This window comes from Phaenicophaeus curvirostris, chromosome 3 (assembly GCF_032191515.1).
Source record: "Phaenicophaeus curvirostris isolate KB17595 chromosome 3, BPBGC_Pcur_1.0, whole genome shotgun sequence".
Classification (NCBI taxonomy): Eukaryota; Metazoa; Chordata; class Aves; order Cuculiformes; family Cuculidae; genus Phaenicophaeus; species Phaenicophaeus curvirostris.
In genome coordinates this window covers 5,654,484-5,673,717 of record NC_091394.1, presented here as the reverse complement: position 1 = coordinate 5,673,717, position 19,234 = coordinate 5,654,484, and the positions used below count along the sequence as shown (strand labels likewise).

At 41.6% G+C, this 19,234-nt stretch overlaps 1 protein-coding gene across 4 annotated transcripts in view; it reads right to left on the bottom strand.

The window, feature by feature from the left end:
• Positions 1-10,522, bottom strand: part of ZNF236 (zinc finger protein 236) — a 73,495-nt gene extending 62,973 nt beyond the window's left edge. For all 4 annotated transcript variants that reach the window (XM_069853287.1, XM_069853288.1, XM_069853290.1 and 1 more), the window contains exon 1: positions 10,444-10,522. In XM_069853287.1, coding sequence (XP_069709388.1) covers positions 10,444-10,504 — 61 coding nt within the window. In that variant the 5' untranslated portion in view covers positions 10,505-10,522. The remainder of the gene's footprint in view (positions 1-10,443) is intronic.
• Positions 10,523-19,234: the final 8,712 nt, after the last annotated feature.

Below are 19,234 nucleotides of genomic sequence, written 5' to 3'. Positions count from 1 at the left end.
ATTTCAAACACAACCACCAACACCTCAACTCAAAGTGCATCAACAACAGAATGCAACAGCATGCAAAAAAGAAAAAGAGAAACTTGATTATCTAGATACACTAAGTCTGAAGTTTCCCTTTAAGAAAGTCAGTACTTCCAACCATATATGCAAAGGAAGTAGCAACAACACCATAAGTTTACATCATCCTGTTCGTATTTCTTCAGAGGAAACCAAATAATGGGATTAATTCAGTATTTCTGCTCAGTACTGTACCTCCCTCAAAGTTCTGACTCATTCAAGAGAGGCGGAAAAAATAAATCAGTACCTTATGTCCTGACCATCTATTTTTCTTGCTAAAATTCTCACAAATAAACTTAAGAAGTTTGTAGTTGAGGAAGCTCTAGGAAACATTTCAGCACAAGATACTTTGGGCAAGAAATCACAACCAAAAACATGTCCTGGGGATTTACACATCTCATTTCCGTTCACGAGTCACCCAATCAAGTTTTTCTTTGCTAAGTTTAGTTGTGCCTCCTTGTGTTGGAAAGAAATAATTGGCTTAAATATCACAATTCTTTAACACATACAAACTTAAATCTACTGTATTCTTTAAAGAACTCAGCTGTAAATTCACAGTATATGCAAACTGTATCAATTACAGGTTTCTTTTTCATCCCTGAAACTGTCACAATACTTCAAAAGCTGAAAACCACAGCTTTAATTACAAGATACCATCCTTTAAGTATCCTTGTGATAAATATACCCAAATAGAATAAAAGGCACAAAATCACTTTCAGTAAATACTGACTTGACAAGAAAGAGAGAGGTGAAAGAAAAATCTACACCAATCCTTGCACTACATGAAAGCTTAATGAAAGAATCTTTCGTTTCCGCCAGAAGAGTAACTGTTCAACCCTATGAAGGTCTGACCTCTCCCTTTAAACAACAGAAAAATGATCCAACCCATGATTTTAGAAAGGCCTTTAAACCTCCTCCATGAACTAAAGAGATTACCTTCACACATTCACTGTCAAGATCAAAGACACCAGACAACATACGAAAACAAAGACTAAGCAGTTGAAATAGCAGAGATATAACTTTGACATAATCAAAGGTGCTAACTTCTCTACAGTTTCAAACACAAAAAAACCCATGCTCAATAGCATCCAAATGAGATTACCACATAACTCGCTTTTTAGGTCAGTAGCGTATTTTTTTATTAAGATGTGCATCCATCTGCATCAACTGCAATAGTGACTTATCCACAGGCTAAGAATTTTCTTCCAGAATTCAAAAAAAAGGACTTTTAATTAATTAAAAGTTAACAAAAACTTAAAATTGAGATGTTTCAACAGAATTTAAGTAATAACTCATAAGTGTATGAAATCACATCACACAATGTGGAAAGACATACAGGAAGAAGATATTTCAGCTTATCTTTAAAAAGAAAATAATTGCCACTGAAATAAACAGAAAGGGGTAACGAAAGAAAATATTTGTAACCCTTTCAAAGCCAAGTTTTATGCTTTCCTATTGCTGAAAAGAAAAGCATTTAGGAATCAGGACTGTACATTATAATCAGCAACTGGACTGTACAGTCCAGCTTGACTGGCAGAAGGCTTACTGCACAAATCCTTAAGGATAAGGCACAGCAAATCAGTTTAGGTTAGATTCCAGAAATCTTCAAAGGCTCAACTATTGGAAGATCAGACTGAAGACTTATCTTAAGTAGTTACAGCCAGTATGAAAAGACAAACAGTCCACTTCGGATTCAAAAGAACTCTGTAAGTTCAACTCTTTCACTTGCACTCAAAGGGCAAGACATATCTAATGCAGATTAAAATTAAAACACAACTTACTCATTAACACTATGCCTGATGCAGCTGAAGGGAAAGATGAGACTATAATGATCTTTTTTGGCTTGTACTTTCACTAAAACAATTTGGCTCTTTCACCAGCCCAATACTGGGTATTTTAGAGAGTTGCATGGCTCCCTTTTATTAAAGACACAAGAAGTGACTTTTTATTTTATTCCTCCAGTAGTAAAAAGGAGAGTATTCAGAATAATCTCCCTGATGAAATCAAGCAATTTAATAACAGCATGGACAAAACTGTTATGCTGTGCTTCGAGTTGGGAAGACAGAAAAACAGGAAAGAGACTGTCAATTACAACAGTAACAAGCAAGTGAGTGATATTTTAACTTTCCAGGCAGGTCTCATGCACTCAAAGTATGACTTCGGACTGTCTTCATTTCAATACAAGAATGAAATAACAGTTTGACAGAGTTTTTTGCTAGAAGAATTAACCAGAGGTAGGCACTATTTACACTGATACCTCTATATCATGGCAAATCAAACTAATAGTCTACATTACCATATTTCAAGGAAATCAGCACTAAAACCCAGTTGTGCAATCACCTTCCCTTCTATCAGAGAAATAAGTGCTTTTAGATCCATCAGCTTAGACCATGAAACAAGCCAAACACTGCAAAATACGGAGCCTATCCTGAAGGCTGATATTTTTGAATACCCAAATACATGGGAGATGATGCCAATCAAGTTGGTAGTGTTGGATATGGATCCTATTCTTTTAAATGCACTGATTAATTTCTTATTTAAAATACAAAACAAAAGACCTCTACACATTCGCTATGTACTAAGGGAGACAAAATAAAAATACTGACATACATGACATAGCACTTGATGGTCACAATTTGACATCTGTCAGTCTACCAACCCTATCACAAATAGCTAATAAGGTAAACATTAAGTTCACAGATGAATCAATTTATCCATTGTCAGATATACTCTGTCCAGATGAACACATAAGTCTTCTCTCTGTTAAAGAGGTAAAACACCACCATTCAGGTCAACAACACAGAAGTTGGAAGCTTTATTTAAAGACATTAACTGATTAAGCATATAACATCAACAAACTTGCACTGAAAATTGGCATGCGCTTACTAGAGAGAAGCTACTTACTGACATCCACAAATATAGACAAAACCCACAAAATTAGTATCAGAGTTACAAATCCCCTGAAAACCAAGTGATTCGGTCTGCACACTGCTGCAAATTATAACCCTCGCTCAACAGCTGCAAAGTTTAAAATGCTGCCATTTACTAATGTTAACTGTACAGAAATGACAAAAAATCCACTGCATTTTTTATTTTTTTTTCCAGTTTGCATGTATGTCTAACTGCAATATCAGTTAACTCTATTCCATCGCATCTTGAGAGAGACAGACAAGTGTCAACAGGGAGTACTTAGCACTGTTGTACATTTTGCCTGTATTCTCAGTTTGTCCAGAGAGCCCTAAAATCAGAATCACATTGGCAAAGTACCTATCAAAGATACTAAATTTTCAGTTTTAAGAGTATTTGAATAAGTCCACCTTTACATTACAGCCTTCAAGTTCTTTTGAAATAAGCCCTCACAGAGCAGCAGGAATCAAGCTTTGGGACAACTCCACTACAGATTTCTGCGATACAGCCTTCATGAAAACTTGATCTCAGGAGCTGAGTCAGCAAGCAGGTGCTCTCTGCTATAAGCTGCTGCTGACAACTCAATGGGGAAAGACGAAGGCAAAATGAGAGCACTCTCAACCACTCCTTCCTTATGTAAGCAGCACTGCGCCTGCAGTCCTCTCTGCAAGGCGCAGATGGACTCAGTCAGCTGTAAACGCAACACAGTACAGCCTTCTTACATCTCTTACAGCCTACTCGGATCCAACTGAGAGGATGTTGTGAACGCAACACTCAAGCTTGCGGAATTCATGGATGAAAACTTGTCACTTAAGTTAAATGGCAGCTGGCAAGTCTAGGGACAAAAGGGTCTGACCCTATCAAAACCTATTTACTAATTTATGAGTGGAAAGAAAGCAGTAGGACAGGAGAACAAAACGGGGTTGGCGATATTGCCGTTTCCTCCTCCTGCACTAGAATTCATCAAACACAGAAGATAATGAATCATTAAAACATTTTGCTTAGTCCTACAATCCTAAAAGAATCAGGTTGGTTTAAACCCAACTCAGCACTTTGTTTATGAAAAAGAGCAGTCATTCCTCACGAATTCTGATGAATGGGAGGCTCAGGGGAAAGACTCAACTCCCAGCTGACATACCAAATTAGGATTCATTCATACAAGAAAACATAGTTTTGTTTCATTTGTTCAATACTCAACCTGGAATTTAAAGTCATACCAGCCCAGACATTTTCCTTCCAAGAGCACGTTGCTGAGATGAGCATTCAGGCACCAAATGCTCAGCATTTGCCAACCCACAGCAGCTGCACTCCTTTCTGGACCACACTCCAGAAGTTGCAAGGCCACACTGATGCACTGCTGGCAGCAGAGAAATCTGATAGGATACACGATTAATAGCTCCATTGTTGCTGGTTAGATGTTGAGTAGATTGTACTGGGTCTGGCTAAGACAGAGTTAACTTTCTTCACAGCAAACCATATGGTTCTGTGTTTTAAATCTGTGATTAAAACAATGCTGATAACACTCCAGTGTTTTAGCTCTGGCTCAATAATGCTTGAACAGTGTGAAGGCCTTCTGTTTCTCACTTTGCCCCTACAATAAGCTGGATGAGGGTCAGCGAGAGGCTGGGGGTAACAGATGACACAAATTAACCAAAGGGATATTCCATGCCACACGAAATCATGCTCAGCAATACAAATTCAGGGACAGTCCTTCCAAGTCAGTCTTTGCTTAGGCACTGAGTATTAGTCTGCCTGTGAACACTTCCCTTTGCATCACTTGGCTGTTTGTTTGGGTTTTTGGGTTTTTTTACTTTTTTTCCCCCCTTCATTTATTAAACTGCCTTCATCACAACCCACAAGCTTTTCCTTGCTTTTGCTATTCCAATTCTCTCTCACTATACTGCAGAAGGAAGTCCGTGAGTGGCTGATGGGTGCTGGCCAGAGTCAACCCACAACTTATACCATCCACATCATCCTAATCTACACAGATAATTGGAAATTGCCATTTCCTTAACTAGCTCAGATAGCTTCATCTGACATTCAGGTAAATATTGCTATACTTACTGCTAAATACTCCAAAACAGGAGTTATACTTTTTGACAGCTGCATATGAAAACACTAAACTAGCATTTTTCAGCTGTTAGTTTTGATATAAATATATCCAAAGTGTAATCTTAAGCCTATCATATTCTCACCAAGACCCAACATACCCTTCCTGCTTAAATTTAGATTTTGTTACTGTAGGGCACTGAAAAGATCAAAAATAAATTGTCACTATTGAAGCCTAAAGACACTCTTTTCAAGGCAAAACTTCAGCAGCTGTAGCTCCTGTATGTTTTAAAAAGGAATTACCTATACTTATCATATTTAAATAAACACCTAGCCTACATCACAGCAGCAGTATCATCACCTCTTCATTCTTGCCTGCACATCACTCACCTATTCTTTTACTTGTCAGTCATAAAATCTTAGTGCAGAACTACAAAAATAATCTACAATAGTTTTCAGTGAGTTTATATAAACCAGTGAGTTCAAGTTCCTTTTTTCCTTCAATAATATGAAATTGGAATATAAAGCCTCAGAAATTATTTTCCAAACCCAGACAGATGCCAGAGGACTGACAGGAAGCAAACCAAATAGAGCCAGCTCTCCAGAGCCAGGCATAAAGCTACATTGCTTTCTGTGTTCCTTGCCTTTGTGTATTTAACACTCACCATTCTTCGTATGTGAATTCTGTTAAAATTCATGCCTCAGAAGGCAGAAAATACTCAAGTTTTAACTTCACTCGAAGGAACTCAGTTTACAATGGTGTGAAAATAGTAGATTTAAATATAGAACATGCACTCTAGGCTTAAAAATTACTTTGGTACATCCTGCAAATATTTCACTTTGCTGTTCAAAGAATTCCTCTCCTGCTATTTGAAAATGACCAGACAGCTGTGAAAGTAAAAAAACGGTAATTTCATGTTGCTGCTACTCAAATAGTGACAAGTGGCACTGCACCAAATAGAAGGGAACTTCACCATGGGGAAGGAAAACTTAGAGCAAGAAAAGACAACTAAGGGCACAGAATAGTGAAAGAGTCCTCAAAATCCTTCTCATACACCTGAGATAATAACTTAAATAGAGAAGTGGTGACTACTGACCTCTGGTAACAACTAGACACTTACTGTGTCAAAATGGAAACTCTCACAAATTAGCTGAAAGAACCAGTAACAAAGTCTCAAGTTTCCACCAGCTTTCACGGGACCTACAGAAAACTCCTTCACTACAGTAGCCAATAAAACAGCCATAAGCACCCAAAATACTACTCCGGATCTGTAAAAAATATGGATTTAAATATTGTCTTTTCATTGGCTATCTAACTGAACATTAAACACCTGGTATTTATTTCAATTACAGCTTAATAGCAACTGCTCATTGCTAAAGTCTAATTAAAACAAAAAGCTGAGTAAGACTTGAAAACAACATTGTTAAAATGAGGCCTATTATATTTTTTAAATATTTTCCCAAAGCAAAACCATATTCCACCTTCCAAAACACTTGTCTTTGAAGGCTTTTTCTTTTCAATTCTCAGGCATTTCTCCCAAGATCCAAAAACACATAAAATGAGCATCTTCTACGATGCTGATATCTTAAACCATACAGAGACATCTTTTATGCAAAGTCAGTACAAATAAAAGTTTTGGGATTATTGCTAATAAAATATCACTAAGATATCCAAGCTTAAATCCAAGAAAAGTATTGATGAAAGGGCGTAAGACACACAAATATAAATAGAACGCAATAAATGATCCTCTGCATATTTTTATTGTGCTAATTCAGCTGCACAATACCAGTGGAAATAGCTTTCTAGTGTCATAGAGATTCTTAAGGGAGCAGAGTAAATGGAACTGCACCTCAGCCACTGGTTTCCATACGAATGTTGGAAACAATGCATAACAGACTACAGAAAACTCACATGGCCTAAAAACTCTGAGAGTTTGAAAGCTGTAATGCAGGTTACCTGAAATCACAGCAGACACACTGGAAACTCTAAGGCCACACACATGAATAGTTCTTTTTAACCTCCTTCTCAGGTTGGAGCCTATATCATAAGAACCTGTGTATCTAGTATGTTAACACCGATTACATTTAAAGAGCTGCTTCTCCTTAAAAAAACATCTGCACAGAGCACTTTTCTAAAGTACTCTTCTTGCTTCACATATATCCAACATCTCACCAGGTTTTCCGAAAGGTAAAAGACCCACTGCACCGCTGTAAATGGTAAAAAACACTATTAAGCAGCCAGAGCAAGAATGAAGGGGCAACAAAAATCCAAATAACAGAAGCTTAGCTCTTTTAAGCTTCTTGAGAATCTTACCCTTTACTTCAGGCACCTCAAATCACAGAATGGTTAAGGTTGGAAAGGTTATCTTGTCCAACCCTTCTGCTCCAGCAGGGCCACCTAGAGCCAGTTGCCCAGGACTGTGTAAAGATGTTTTTTTTAGTATCTCTATGGAAGAGAGTCCACAGCTTCTTTGTGCAACTAACGCCAGTGCTCAGTCACCCTCACAGTAAAAATAAAATTTAAAAAAGTTTCATTACACTCATACAGAACCTCCTGTCTTTCAGTTTGTGCCCATCAGAGAGGTCAATTTGAACAGTTAAGTTGCTGGGGTTCCGTTTAAACAATGATAATCGCAAAATGGTTTTGGTAAGACAGGTTTGGCAATGCCAAAAAAATTCTCTTAGAATAGCAGCCACTGAGGTCAAGATACTATTTTGACTATTTTAACCTAGAGTTGGCTTTTATCCAACATATTCAATCTAGTCTAGTAATCATGTCTAGTATTTGACATGCGTGGTGGTTAAAGTCTAGGCAAGCTGCACAATCAAACATTACTGATTCACCTTTACTTTCTTCCAAAGTTGTATTACCATAAACATACAGACTGTACAACTACAAAGAGTGCCACTTCTCTTCCATGAAAGACATTAATATACGAGGCTTGCAGGACATCCGAGGTCCTCACTAAAAAGAAATAAAAATGTGCAACTTCTTAAGCAAAAGATACGGAATTTATTTTTGTAAACAGCTATTTCCTAAATAAAATAGAAGCGAAGCCTATGGAATTCACAACCAGTTTTCAAAGTCTGTCAGCCTATATCTGAATGGGACAATCAACCAAATGTCCTGAGAACATAAATTCTCCAGATCCAAGCTGTCCTCCCAGCCAGAGGTTCTTCATTCATGACCTTCTCCTAAGACACAAGTAAGCGTAGGGGGAAAAGAAGGGTCACTTACAAAACAGTGACTTTGCTGTTTTCTCAAACTGCTGAAATCTCAAGGAGCAAAGATTCCAGAACGCAGTGTTTGCCTACAAAGCGCAGAATCCTTGCAAATGCAGACTGCAGCGTCTGAGTCCCTCAAGAAGCCCTAAAGCCTGTAATTCTAAAGCACTGTCTGTAATCAGCCTACCTCTATGAAATAATTCCACAAATAAAACAGAAAATTTCTTTTTAAAAAATACATGAAATATACAAAATATGATCAAACTCACATTAAGTCCTGTCAGACATACCCCTTACTATAAGAAAGGTCTAATATCAAACTCCTGCAAGAAAAAGGGATACAGCTACTAGGCACTTTTTCTGAACAGCTTGTCTCAGTCTTTTCTCTTTCACACATCGTGTCATTATTACACAAGCTGACATGCATGGCACAACAGGTGTATCCTTGCAAAAACTTCTAGAGAATCAAGTAGTCATTTTAATTACAATAAATTTTAAAAAACCCAACAAACAAACCAACCTCAGCTTCCAAAACTACCTGTCAACAGCCAGAGCTCTTTGGGTCCTCCTTTACATACTTATCATTTAGTGTTCAAAAAAGGAGATCAATGCATCCAAAACCAGCAAGAAAAATATAACAAAAACTTCTGGTAGGAACTAGTGGCTCGTGTGGCTTTCTATACTGGAGAAAACATTTCAAACAACTTCCAAACAGTCATTTAACAGTACAGCAGTAAGGGTTTTTTTGCCTGCCATCCCACTGCAGTTCTACAAAAACTATTCCACAGAAGGCTCACCTACACATTCCTCTTGAAGAGCCAGATCTGCAAGCGTTACAAAAAAAAAGCGTTCTAAGTATATACTGAAAATATTCATTACCTGACTTTCAATGACTGAAATAACCATGGTATTTCAACGTTTCATGAAAAACCTCCCTATGTTATCAGGTTAAAAACAGCAAAAGAAAACCAAATCTGCTACACGCTTGCACTGAAGGAGAAGCCTTTCAAGAGGTCTGCCTGCAACACGCTATTTTTACAGTTTGTTGGCTTTCATGGGGTGTTACTCACAGATCTCCAGCAACATCAGCAAAAAAGAACTGCACAAAAGAGTGGGGAAACTCACTAGCCACAAACTGCTGCAGAAAAAAAGGCCCAAGCCCACCAAACCTACGCTGCCCTGAAGAATTCTCCAGTCATCGACAATGCAAGCAAAATTTCAGAGAGAAAGAAAAAAAGGCGTGAAAGAAAGGCCGTCATGAAAACAGCTCCTCTTTATACAAGGCACCTTCTCATATACTCACAAAGAGAACCGACTACAAAAGTACTGTTTTAGACACTCAAATAACACAAGCGAGCAGAACGATGGAAGAGTTGAAAAGATCTTATTTTCAGTCGTTTATCATCCTTTATTGGAAGCTCTCAAAGCTTGGGGGGGGGGGGGGTCGGAGAGCAGCGTGAGGGGCAGAGAAAGCGCGGTGGAGGGAGTCGGGAGCCTCGCTGCCCTCTGCTCTCCCCCTCCTCTCCTTTCCCCAAGCCCAGCCGGGCTCTTCCTCCAGCCCCCGCGGTGGCGGCAGCCGCAGCAGCACCGGGAGGGAAGAGACAAGCGAGGCAGCAAGCGAAGGGAAGGCCGCCGCCACTTCTAGCTCCCCAGCCCCACAGCCCCTGAGGAGCCCCCCCAGCCGTGAGGCAGCCGCCGCGGGCACGCGCCCCGGTATCCTTCCGCCGGGCCAAGCGAGGAGCCCTTTTTGCCCCCCATCCCGCCTCACAACTACCCCGATAGGTACTAGAGGGCAGGCCGCACGCTGCCCGGCTCTCGGTATCACTGCGCGGGGGCCGAACCACCCCCCTCCGCCCTCCCCGCACCCTCCCCGCGGCGCCCGCCGTTCTCTCCCCCGCCGCGATCGGTAAGGGAGTGACGGGCGGGCGGGCGGCGCGCGCTGCCCCGGCTCGGTATCATTCCGCCGGGCCGGGCCGCGCTGCCTCCCCCCTCCGCCCTATACACTCGCACAATAGACCCGGCCTCCCTCCCTCCCTCCCTTCCTTCCTTTCCCCCCACCATATCCGGGGACTATATGCGCGCGTTCCGCGGAGGCTTTTTCACCTTCCCTCCCTCCTTCCCTCCCCGCCGCCCTCAGGTTGGGGGTGGGGGGGGGGGGGGGGGGGGTGCGTGCCGAGCAGCGCTGGGTTTTTTTTTTTTTACCTGACTCGGTGCCGGCCTTGCTACTCTCCCCGCTGGGTTTGGGAGGCCGCCCCCTCGGCATGGCTGCCCCCTCCCTCCTTCCCCCCCCCACCCCCCCCTCCCGCCTAACCCCCCCTCACCACGCTCCCCTCCTTTCCCTTCCCCCCCCCCCCCCCCCCCTCCCTTCTCCCGGCGCGCGCGCACACACAGACACACACACACACACATTCGCAGAGGCGGAGGAAGCCGCGGGGGGGGGGGGGGGAAGGGGGCGTGGCCAAGGGGGGGGCGCGGCCTACGAGTGGGCGGGGCTTGGTGGAGTGGGCGGGGCTTAGCGGCGTGAGGGGGCTGTGAGTGGGTGGGCGGGGCCGCGCAGGCGCAGTGAGGGAGGGGAGGGGGCCGGGCTGCGCATGCGCGGAGGGCGGCCCCGGGGTGGGGTGGGGGAATGGAGGAAAATGAACCCTGTGAGAGACGTGCTGTGGGGTTCTTAGACAGGGAGCGTCCTGTCATCCTTCAAATGGAGCCTGGGCGACCTCCACCCACCGCGTGCAGCGAGATCAGGGCTGGGACAGAGCGCGGTTCCCCCTGACGTGCATCTGGATAAGTTTTCCCAGAAGTCTTGCGCATATCGTGTTACTTAGGACTAATTTGGATCATAGAATCACCAGGTTGGAAAAGACCCACCAGATCATCGAGTGCAACCATTCCTATCAATGCCCCTCAGCACCTCATCCACCCGTCCCTTGAACCCCTCCAGGGAAGGCGACTCAACCCCCTCCCTGGGCAGCCTCTCCCAGTGCCCAGTGACCCTTTCTGTGAAAAACTTTTTCCTAATGTTCAGCCTGAACCTCCCCTGGCGGAGCTTGAGGCTTGTTATTGGGAACGCCACAGCAGCGAATCTCTTGCTGATTTGGAGTTTTGGAGCCTTTTCTCTTGTCTGACCTTGTATTTGAGATAAGTGAAGGCTCCAAACAGGTGCGATCCCCAATATAAGAAGGATATGGAACTGTTGGAAGAGGTCCAGAGGGGAGCCCCTAAAAGCTCACTACATCATTTAACAGTGATTTTGGGGTATCATAAGCCATAATATTAAAATCTTGTAATTTGCGTGCAGTGGGCAGGGGCCCTCTGGGAGGGTATCAATACAGGTGGAAATGTTTTTACTGGCAGCATGTTCCAGCATTTCGTAGCTTTCATCGCCTCCAGAGACACCACTGTGGGTCATCCTCGAATTCATAGGGCCGCCAGAGGAGGTTCAGGCTGGACATCAGGAAAAAATTTTTCATGGAAGGAGTCATTGGGCACTGGCAGAGGCTGCCCAGGGAGGTGGTTGAGTCACCTTCCCTGGAGGGGTTCAGGGGATGGGTGGACGAGGTGCTGAGGGACATGGTTTAGGGATCGGTGGGAATGGTTGGACTCGATGATCCAGTGGGTCTTTTCCAACCTGCTGATTCTATGATTCCATGATTCTATGACATTCTTAGTGCACCTCTTTTGTGCTAAATAAGGAAAAATTCAATACAAAACACTTGCCTTTGGTGAGTGACTTGATTAATCTTTTTCTCATTTTCTGAGTAGTTTGACCTGCTTTAGGGCCTAAAACTTTGTCTGAGTTACATTTTCTTTCTGCACCTTGTAACTTTTAAAAAAAAAGGATGTGTTTCTGCAGCAAAGGCTATGAGAATACTGCCTACAGGGATGAAACTGGCTTTTTTTTTTTTTTTTTTTTTTGAGGGGAGGCTACTCTTTCATCCAAGGAGTGATCCAAAACCCACTGAACCAGATTTCTGCTGCTCACTTGCTCAGCTGTTAAAATGATCAGTTCTTCTCACTGCTTTCCAGAGTATTCGTTTTCTTCCTCCCCCTATCTCATATGGCCAACTGGTGGCTGGTTTCTTCATTTCAAACCAAACAGTGTTTCAGTAGCCTGTGTTAAAACAGCTTTAATATGATGTAGGCTTACTTAAGCAAGTTGGATGACCCTGGCTTTCTGTATTACATTTATTACTTTAATGTCACTTTCTGTAGTCTCTGCAAATAGTATTAAGCAGATTTTCAAATCTGAGGAGGTCTTTAAAAGTTAAAGATTTCAGATTTTTGTTCAGATGAAAAAAATAGGGCAGGCTGAGCACTGGTAACTGTGAACTATTAGCAGACCATTCTCATCACTGAATGTTAACACTTCGTTAATTCATTTTTCTTGTTCAGTTGTAAATGCATGGAACTATTTTTTTTTTCTAAGTTAAATGCCTGTCAAATACCTAAATAAATTACATCTAAAAGCTTGCCTTTAGCTACCAAATTTAATCATATCAAAGAATGAAATCAGGTTTTTGGAATGCAAGGTTTCATTTCTCCCTGAAGGCAAAGGTTGGGTAAGCAACATTTAGATTTTTTTTCTTCTTCTGTCTGCTAATAAAAAAAAAGTGTACGGTATTTAATTTTATCTGCAGAAATGCAGGATTGATAAATACGGAAAAGGAGGGAGGACTGAAGCTGCTGCGACCCCTTGCCTTGGGCTCCTGTGAACTGGCTCCTTGTTATAGCCCCACTGCACGCAGGTTAAAAATAAAGAACAGCAGTGGCCTCTCGTGGTTACAGGCTAGTTCTGTGCTGGAAATTAAAATCGTCAGTCGTTTCAGCAGTGAACTACAACCTTCAAGTACATGATACAAGGTGACAGCTGTTCAGAAGATTTCAGTTAGACAGGACTCGAAAACAAAGAACCCCATCTGAATCCATAGCTTAAAAAAAAGTCTATACAAGCTCATTATTTTGACTACTACTCCTGGTTTGGTTCTAACTTTTTAATCAGTGTATTTGTGGTTTTTGTTGCAGTCTTCTTCATTAGGATTAAGAGTTTCGAAGCTTCAGTTTTGATTTAGTTTTTAAAAGAGCTGGTGCACACTTTACATAAATGTAAGTGGGATTGTACGTGCAGGCAGCTTCTCTCTGTACTGGTAGTAATGAAAATTGTGCCTCATTTTTCAACCCTAATACAAAAGGCAATTTTAATTTCTCTTGTAGCTTTTCAACCTCATTGTACCTTGCGTGTCTTTCAGTGTCCAGCAGCAGTATGTACAATCATGGTTAAATTTGTACTGCAAGATTCTGTACATCATGTGCTCCAAATGTATGTGGCATTTTTGTTGTTGCCTGTCAGTCTTCTAACACTTCTGCATCACTCTCGTTCCATACAAAACTGGCTCTGCATAAAAATAGAAGAGGCATCAAATTTTACTAAAGCATCCTGTGGCTCTGGGAGACAAAAATAACAGTTTGTGAAGAGTCTATGGAATAGGTGTTAAAAAGCATATTAAAATAACTTTTTTATTAAGGAAATCCAGTGGTAAATCCTATGCTTAGTCTACTATATTTTCCTTTAAAGCCATTTTCAATCTATTGAAGCTGTTTAATTTCTGTGCAATTTCCTTTCTTCGTCTATGGGATTGACAGTATTTTTCACCTGCTTTTTGCAACTCATGGGAGAAAGACACTGTCTGCAGAGCTAAAACTGTTGCTCTACTTGTTAGTGAATCTGTTGTCTACATTTGCAGAGATGCTGATATTTCAAAATATTTAAAAATTGTTGTATTTTGTAAAAAATAAAATAACCTATTTCAGTCTCTGGCATTACTCTAGAGGTGCTACACACGAAGCTTCTCATTTCTGGGGAGTGCCCTAGCACTGCAACTTAGTACCTTCTCAGGTGAGAGCCTAGCACACAATTAATTGTGCTCTGCTGCCCATGCAAAGGAAACTTGGGTCTGTTCCTCAGATAGAATCTGTAATGTAATAGAGAGTGTTAGATGGTTGGCCTTTAACTCTTTCTGTAATGAATTCTATCTGGTATCATTAATTTCTAGAAAGAAAAGCAGCTGTAGTGTCAGCCCTTAAAATATGCAGCTTCAAAAGTTACGTTTAGTTTTTATCTACAGATGAGGAGCATAGCAACAAAGAGAGTAAAGTTAACAAAAGGCTACAGAACAAATTGAATTATTGGTTTTACTGCCAACTAGTAGAACTAGATGTGCTACTGAATTTTAAGGTGCACTGATGAAATCAGTGAACCATCTCAGTAAAGCTACTTATTAAGTAGGTAACTTAGGTAGTAGTAACAGTAAACTCTTACTTTTCTGTCTCAATTTCCCCTCTTTGGATGCCTATTGTGTTCTAAAAAATATTGTTTGTAACAGTTCATATTTTCTTTTGCATTATCATCTAACAAAGACATAACCTTCCAGGCTCTTGATGGCTAATGGGTTTCAGACAAATCAGTTTTGTTTTTTGTATGCAACACCTTTTGCAGTATCATCTGACACAATACAGGTCACAACTTCTATAGCTCTGTCAAAAAAAAATGAAGACAGGAAGCTTTCCTTCTTCTACAGAATCACATAATGGTTCAGGTGGGAAGGACCATCTCCCTCCTCAAGCCTGAACCAAAGGTTGCGAAGGCTGAGTCCTTGGGAGGGATCAGCTTGGGTGCTCCTGCACCACTGCTGCCACCATTGCACACAGAGGCTGGAGCACTGCGGGGGGATGGCTGGGGCAGTGGACCCACTGCTGTGGATGATTCTTATCGAGGTGGATCCACTTCCATAGGTTGCTCACTGTTGTCAGGTGGATCCACCTCCATTGGTTCTACGGTGTTGTTGGGTGCATCCACCTCCATGGGCTCTACGTTGTCCTTTGGTGTGTGGTCATGCCCGGGATTCACGCCTGGACCTAAAGCCAATGTTGCCCGCTTCAAAGGGGAGCAGCCACTTGCCCGGCTGCTCCATGGCACAGAGGCAGGGGTGGACTCCACACTCTTCTCTTCTGGACTGAACGCCAATGCTTTCTGCCTTAAAGGTGAGCGACCACTTGCCTGGCTGCTCTGGCAGTTTCATGGCACAGACATGAGCTTGGACACCACGTTCTTTTCTTCTGGATCTAAAGCTAATGCTCTCTGCTTAGAATGTGAGCACCCACTTGCTCGTCCGCTCTGCCTGCTCCCTGGCACGGACACAGGCTTGGACTCCATGCTCCTGCCTTCTTGACCTAAAGCCGGTGCTTTCCGCTTCAAAGGTGAGCGGACACTCTCCTGGCTGCTGCCTGGCACGGACACACGCTTGGACTCCATGCTCTTGCCCACTTGTCCTAAAGCCGGTGCTTTCTGCTTCAAAGATCTCTTGTATTGGGGACCCCAAACCAGGACACAGCGCTCAGGCATGGCCTCACCAGTGCAGAACAGAAGGGATGGATCAACTGCCTCACCCTGCTCTCAGCATTCATCATAATGCAGCCCAGGACCATGTGGTACAAGGTCCCGTTTCAGGCTCTTGCTCATCGTAACGTCCACCAAGATCCCCTGGTCCTCATCTGCCAAGCTGCTTTCCAGCTGGTCAGCCTCCATCATGGAGAGTTTCATGCGCTTGTTCCTCCCCAGCTGCAGGACTTCACCCTTCTTGTTGAACCGTCAACCCGTTTCTGCAGCACATCGAGGCTTTGTTTCCTCTACAGCTAGTAAATCGATCATCATCTGACCTCTAGGCAGGCTTTTAGTACTGCACAAGGAACTGCAAGAAACTGCACAAGGAACTGCAAAGGGACATAAGATTATACCCATGATACATATTTGTGCTCCTGAATAAAAATGCGACCTCGGAGCCTCCAGAAGTGCTGCCTGCAGAGGCTTGAAAGGCAAAACTAAGGGATATTAAGAAAGGGCTCAAGCGTGTTGCAGCTTGACATATAATGCTAGAACCTTCCTACTTGCCAACTGGTCGCTCACAGTCTACAAGAAAAGAAAAATCACAGCATTTCTGTAAGGAAAGCTAAATGTCAACATTCAGAACACAAAGTAGAGCTGTGAAAACGAAACAATGAAAAGAACTATACTCTGCGCTAATGTAAGTGTCGTTGCCCTTCAGTTCAGGACCAACCATGACAATCCAAGCAAATAAACCTCAGCCTGTGCACATCGCTTACACATGGCATAAACGCTAATTACTTTTTGTGTGTGTGTGTTCCGAATATGCAGATACTAACTGCTAACAGTAATAAGTTTCAGCAACATTTTGCAAACTGGAGAATGAACGAAGCCCCAAAATACCATGCAAGATCTACAAATGCAGGCCTTTCATCCAATATGTTTCATGGGAGGAAGCTAAGCTGCTGGTAGTCTTGAAGTTACAACCAAAAGAAAAACACAAACAGGTTTCACAGATTTTTTTCCCCTGCATGTACCCAACAATATATTGACTTTAAAGTGCAAGAATGGGCATAGCTTAGCAGTAAAGTGAAAAACAACAAACAGGAGAATGGTGACTCAGGAGGTCATCTATAAGACAAGAAAGATGGTTGCATTGCCTACCTACCAATTCTGGGATTTGCAGTTTCAAGGAAGGGTATTCAGGTCAAAACCGTGAAATGCAAACCACCTTTTGGCTTTAGGAACTTAGCGGGTAAGATGCAGCTGAAATAAAAGCATTTAACAAAGAGCTATGCTATAATTCTGATCTATGTGCCCTTCTAGGAAGAGAAAATGCAACATTCAAAATATCATACGGGAGATTATTCATGAATGCTCAATTCAACAGGTTCTTTTCTAGAGTAAGAGTCCTGACAAAAGCCAAATTCAAATTCTACTCAAAACTTCAGCTTTTTCTCCTGTAACAAACTATTTCCACTATTTCCAATCACAAATCCTTAGTTCTCAATCAAAACAAAATGAACTGTCATTATTATGCCACAGGTCACTTCTCCCTTACCATTTTGTATGTCTCACCGTGTTGCTTTGTGAGTTTCCACAATAAATGTATTATACTAAGCACTTGCTGCATGAGCTGCTGAGATTCTGGTTCCAAAAGGTTTCCAAGAAGGGGAGCTGATTGGGCAGGAGATTCTTCAGTCCAGCACTCAATCAGTAGAGGAATTATTATTGCAATAAAACATTTTAAGTTTCTAGCTGAGGACGCCTTTTTCTGCACTGTCCATTACGCTTGCCCGGGACCTAAATGACAAAAGTGGAAAAAAAAGAAAGGAGAAAAGATAAGGATCACACCTTTAAAAACAGATTAGAGCACTACCATTTTCCTGCTTTCTGGGTAACACAAAACAATACTTTATTCATACGTTAAATGTTTGCTTGCTTTCTTGCTAGATATTTCAGTAAGAAAAATTCAGAGTTCAAGCCATCGACAACAAAACTGCTTCTGAGTCTCCCTGCAAGTCTGTGCGCTTCTGTAACAACTTCTTACATATCAGTATTTCTTTCCCTGTTGTTATCTGGAAAGCTGAGAAATACATTTCACATTACATCACCTTCAACCAACAGGTTGAACCCACTGTACTCGGCAAAACTAAATAAAAAAGCTGTAAGTTTTAAGCTCCTTGAAGCAAAATAATGAAACTCACTACAAAGTATTGTCGAATGCACAAGGTTTATTACAGTTAATGACCATCTCCAGCTGTAAGAAACATAATGGTGGTTCATAATTAAAAAATCATTCTGCAAGAACATAACTTTGATTCCCACCTAATGTTTAACTATAACGCTCTAGCGAGCAACTAGCTGGCAAATTATTAAAGGATCTGGTAATTAAGTCAAACAAAATTTATCAAAAAATAGAGAGAGACAGTTTTAATTAAAAGAACATCTCCTCAAAAGCAAGTAAACCAAGGACTCCCCACCTGCCCTTAAAACACACTTTGTGATTCAAAAGGGGTTATCAGCAGAAACGATCAAATCCTGCTCCCAGATAAATTCAGTCAATTCATATCCATTTTAAAAACAAGGTGCCCTAAAGAAAGAAAACCCCGCATAACTCCTGCTACTTTTAAGCAACACAGATACTTCTGACAGGGTTTCCAAACAACAAGAGCCCTTAAAAAAAAAAACCCAAACAATGGTAATTTCAATTGTTGTCTTCTAACATTGTTTTCCATGATAATTTTGTTTTCTAAGTCACAGCACAGAACTCCCATCACAATTCTAACTTCCTAGATTACACAAAACTGGTATGCTGAACCTCAGGGGAGCTGCTAGATTATTTGTGTACCCCTTAAACTGCAATTTTCTTTAAAATAAAAGTATTTTTCTGAAGGAGGACCAAACAAAAGAAAATGGTGTATCTGCCATTTGACAGTAAGAAGACAACAGAAATTCAGCCAAGGGAAGTGTAGAAGAAACAGAAAACAAGGAAACAACTTTCTGCTGCTTAAAGTAGGAAATGCCATTGGAAGTTAACAAATCTAAGCTGGATTACTGTCCTCCTTTTTTGTGTCTATTTCAGCAAAGAAACATTCAGTACACCAAGTGAACTCTATTCTCCATTTCTATCCAATGCACATGTCACACCATATACATATTTATTCACTGTGCTTTGTCTTCCACTCTGGTCACTCAAGTTATCTTCAGCTTTCTTGGCAGCTTCATTTTGTCCTTTGTCAGCAGAAACAGGAGCTCTACCACCTTTTCTGTAGCACCACTTCCAGTCCAAAAAAAAAAGATGACATGCCTTGGTATCACCACGTTACAGTCGTGAAGGCTTTCCAATTTTCCACACCTGAAATGAGTTTGATGCAAAAAGCAGCACAGTCAGTACATAAGGCAGAGGATATAATCTAATCATCTCCTAATTCACTGTACTCTTGAATTCACACACAGTAGGAAGACCTAACACACCACAGAAAATCATGAAGTCTTACGATTTGCCTCGTTGATCCCTTCAGCATCCCAGGCTCAGAATCTACACATTTTACTAAGCATTGATACTGCAAACAGCTTCTGAAAATACCTTTCTATAATCAACGAGGTGCCATCCCT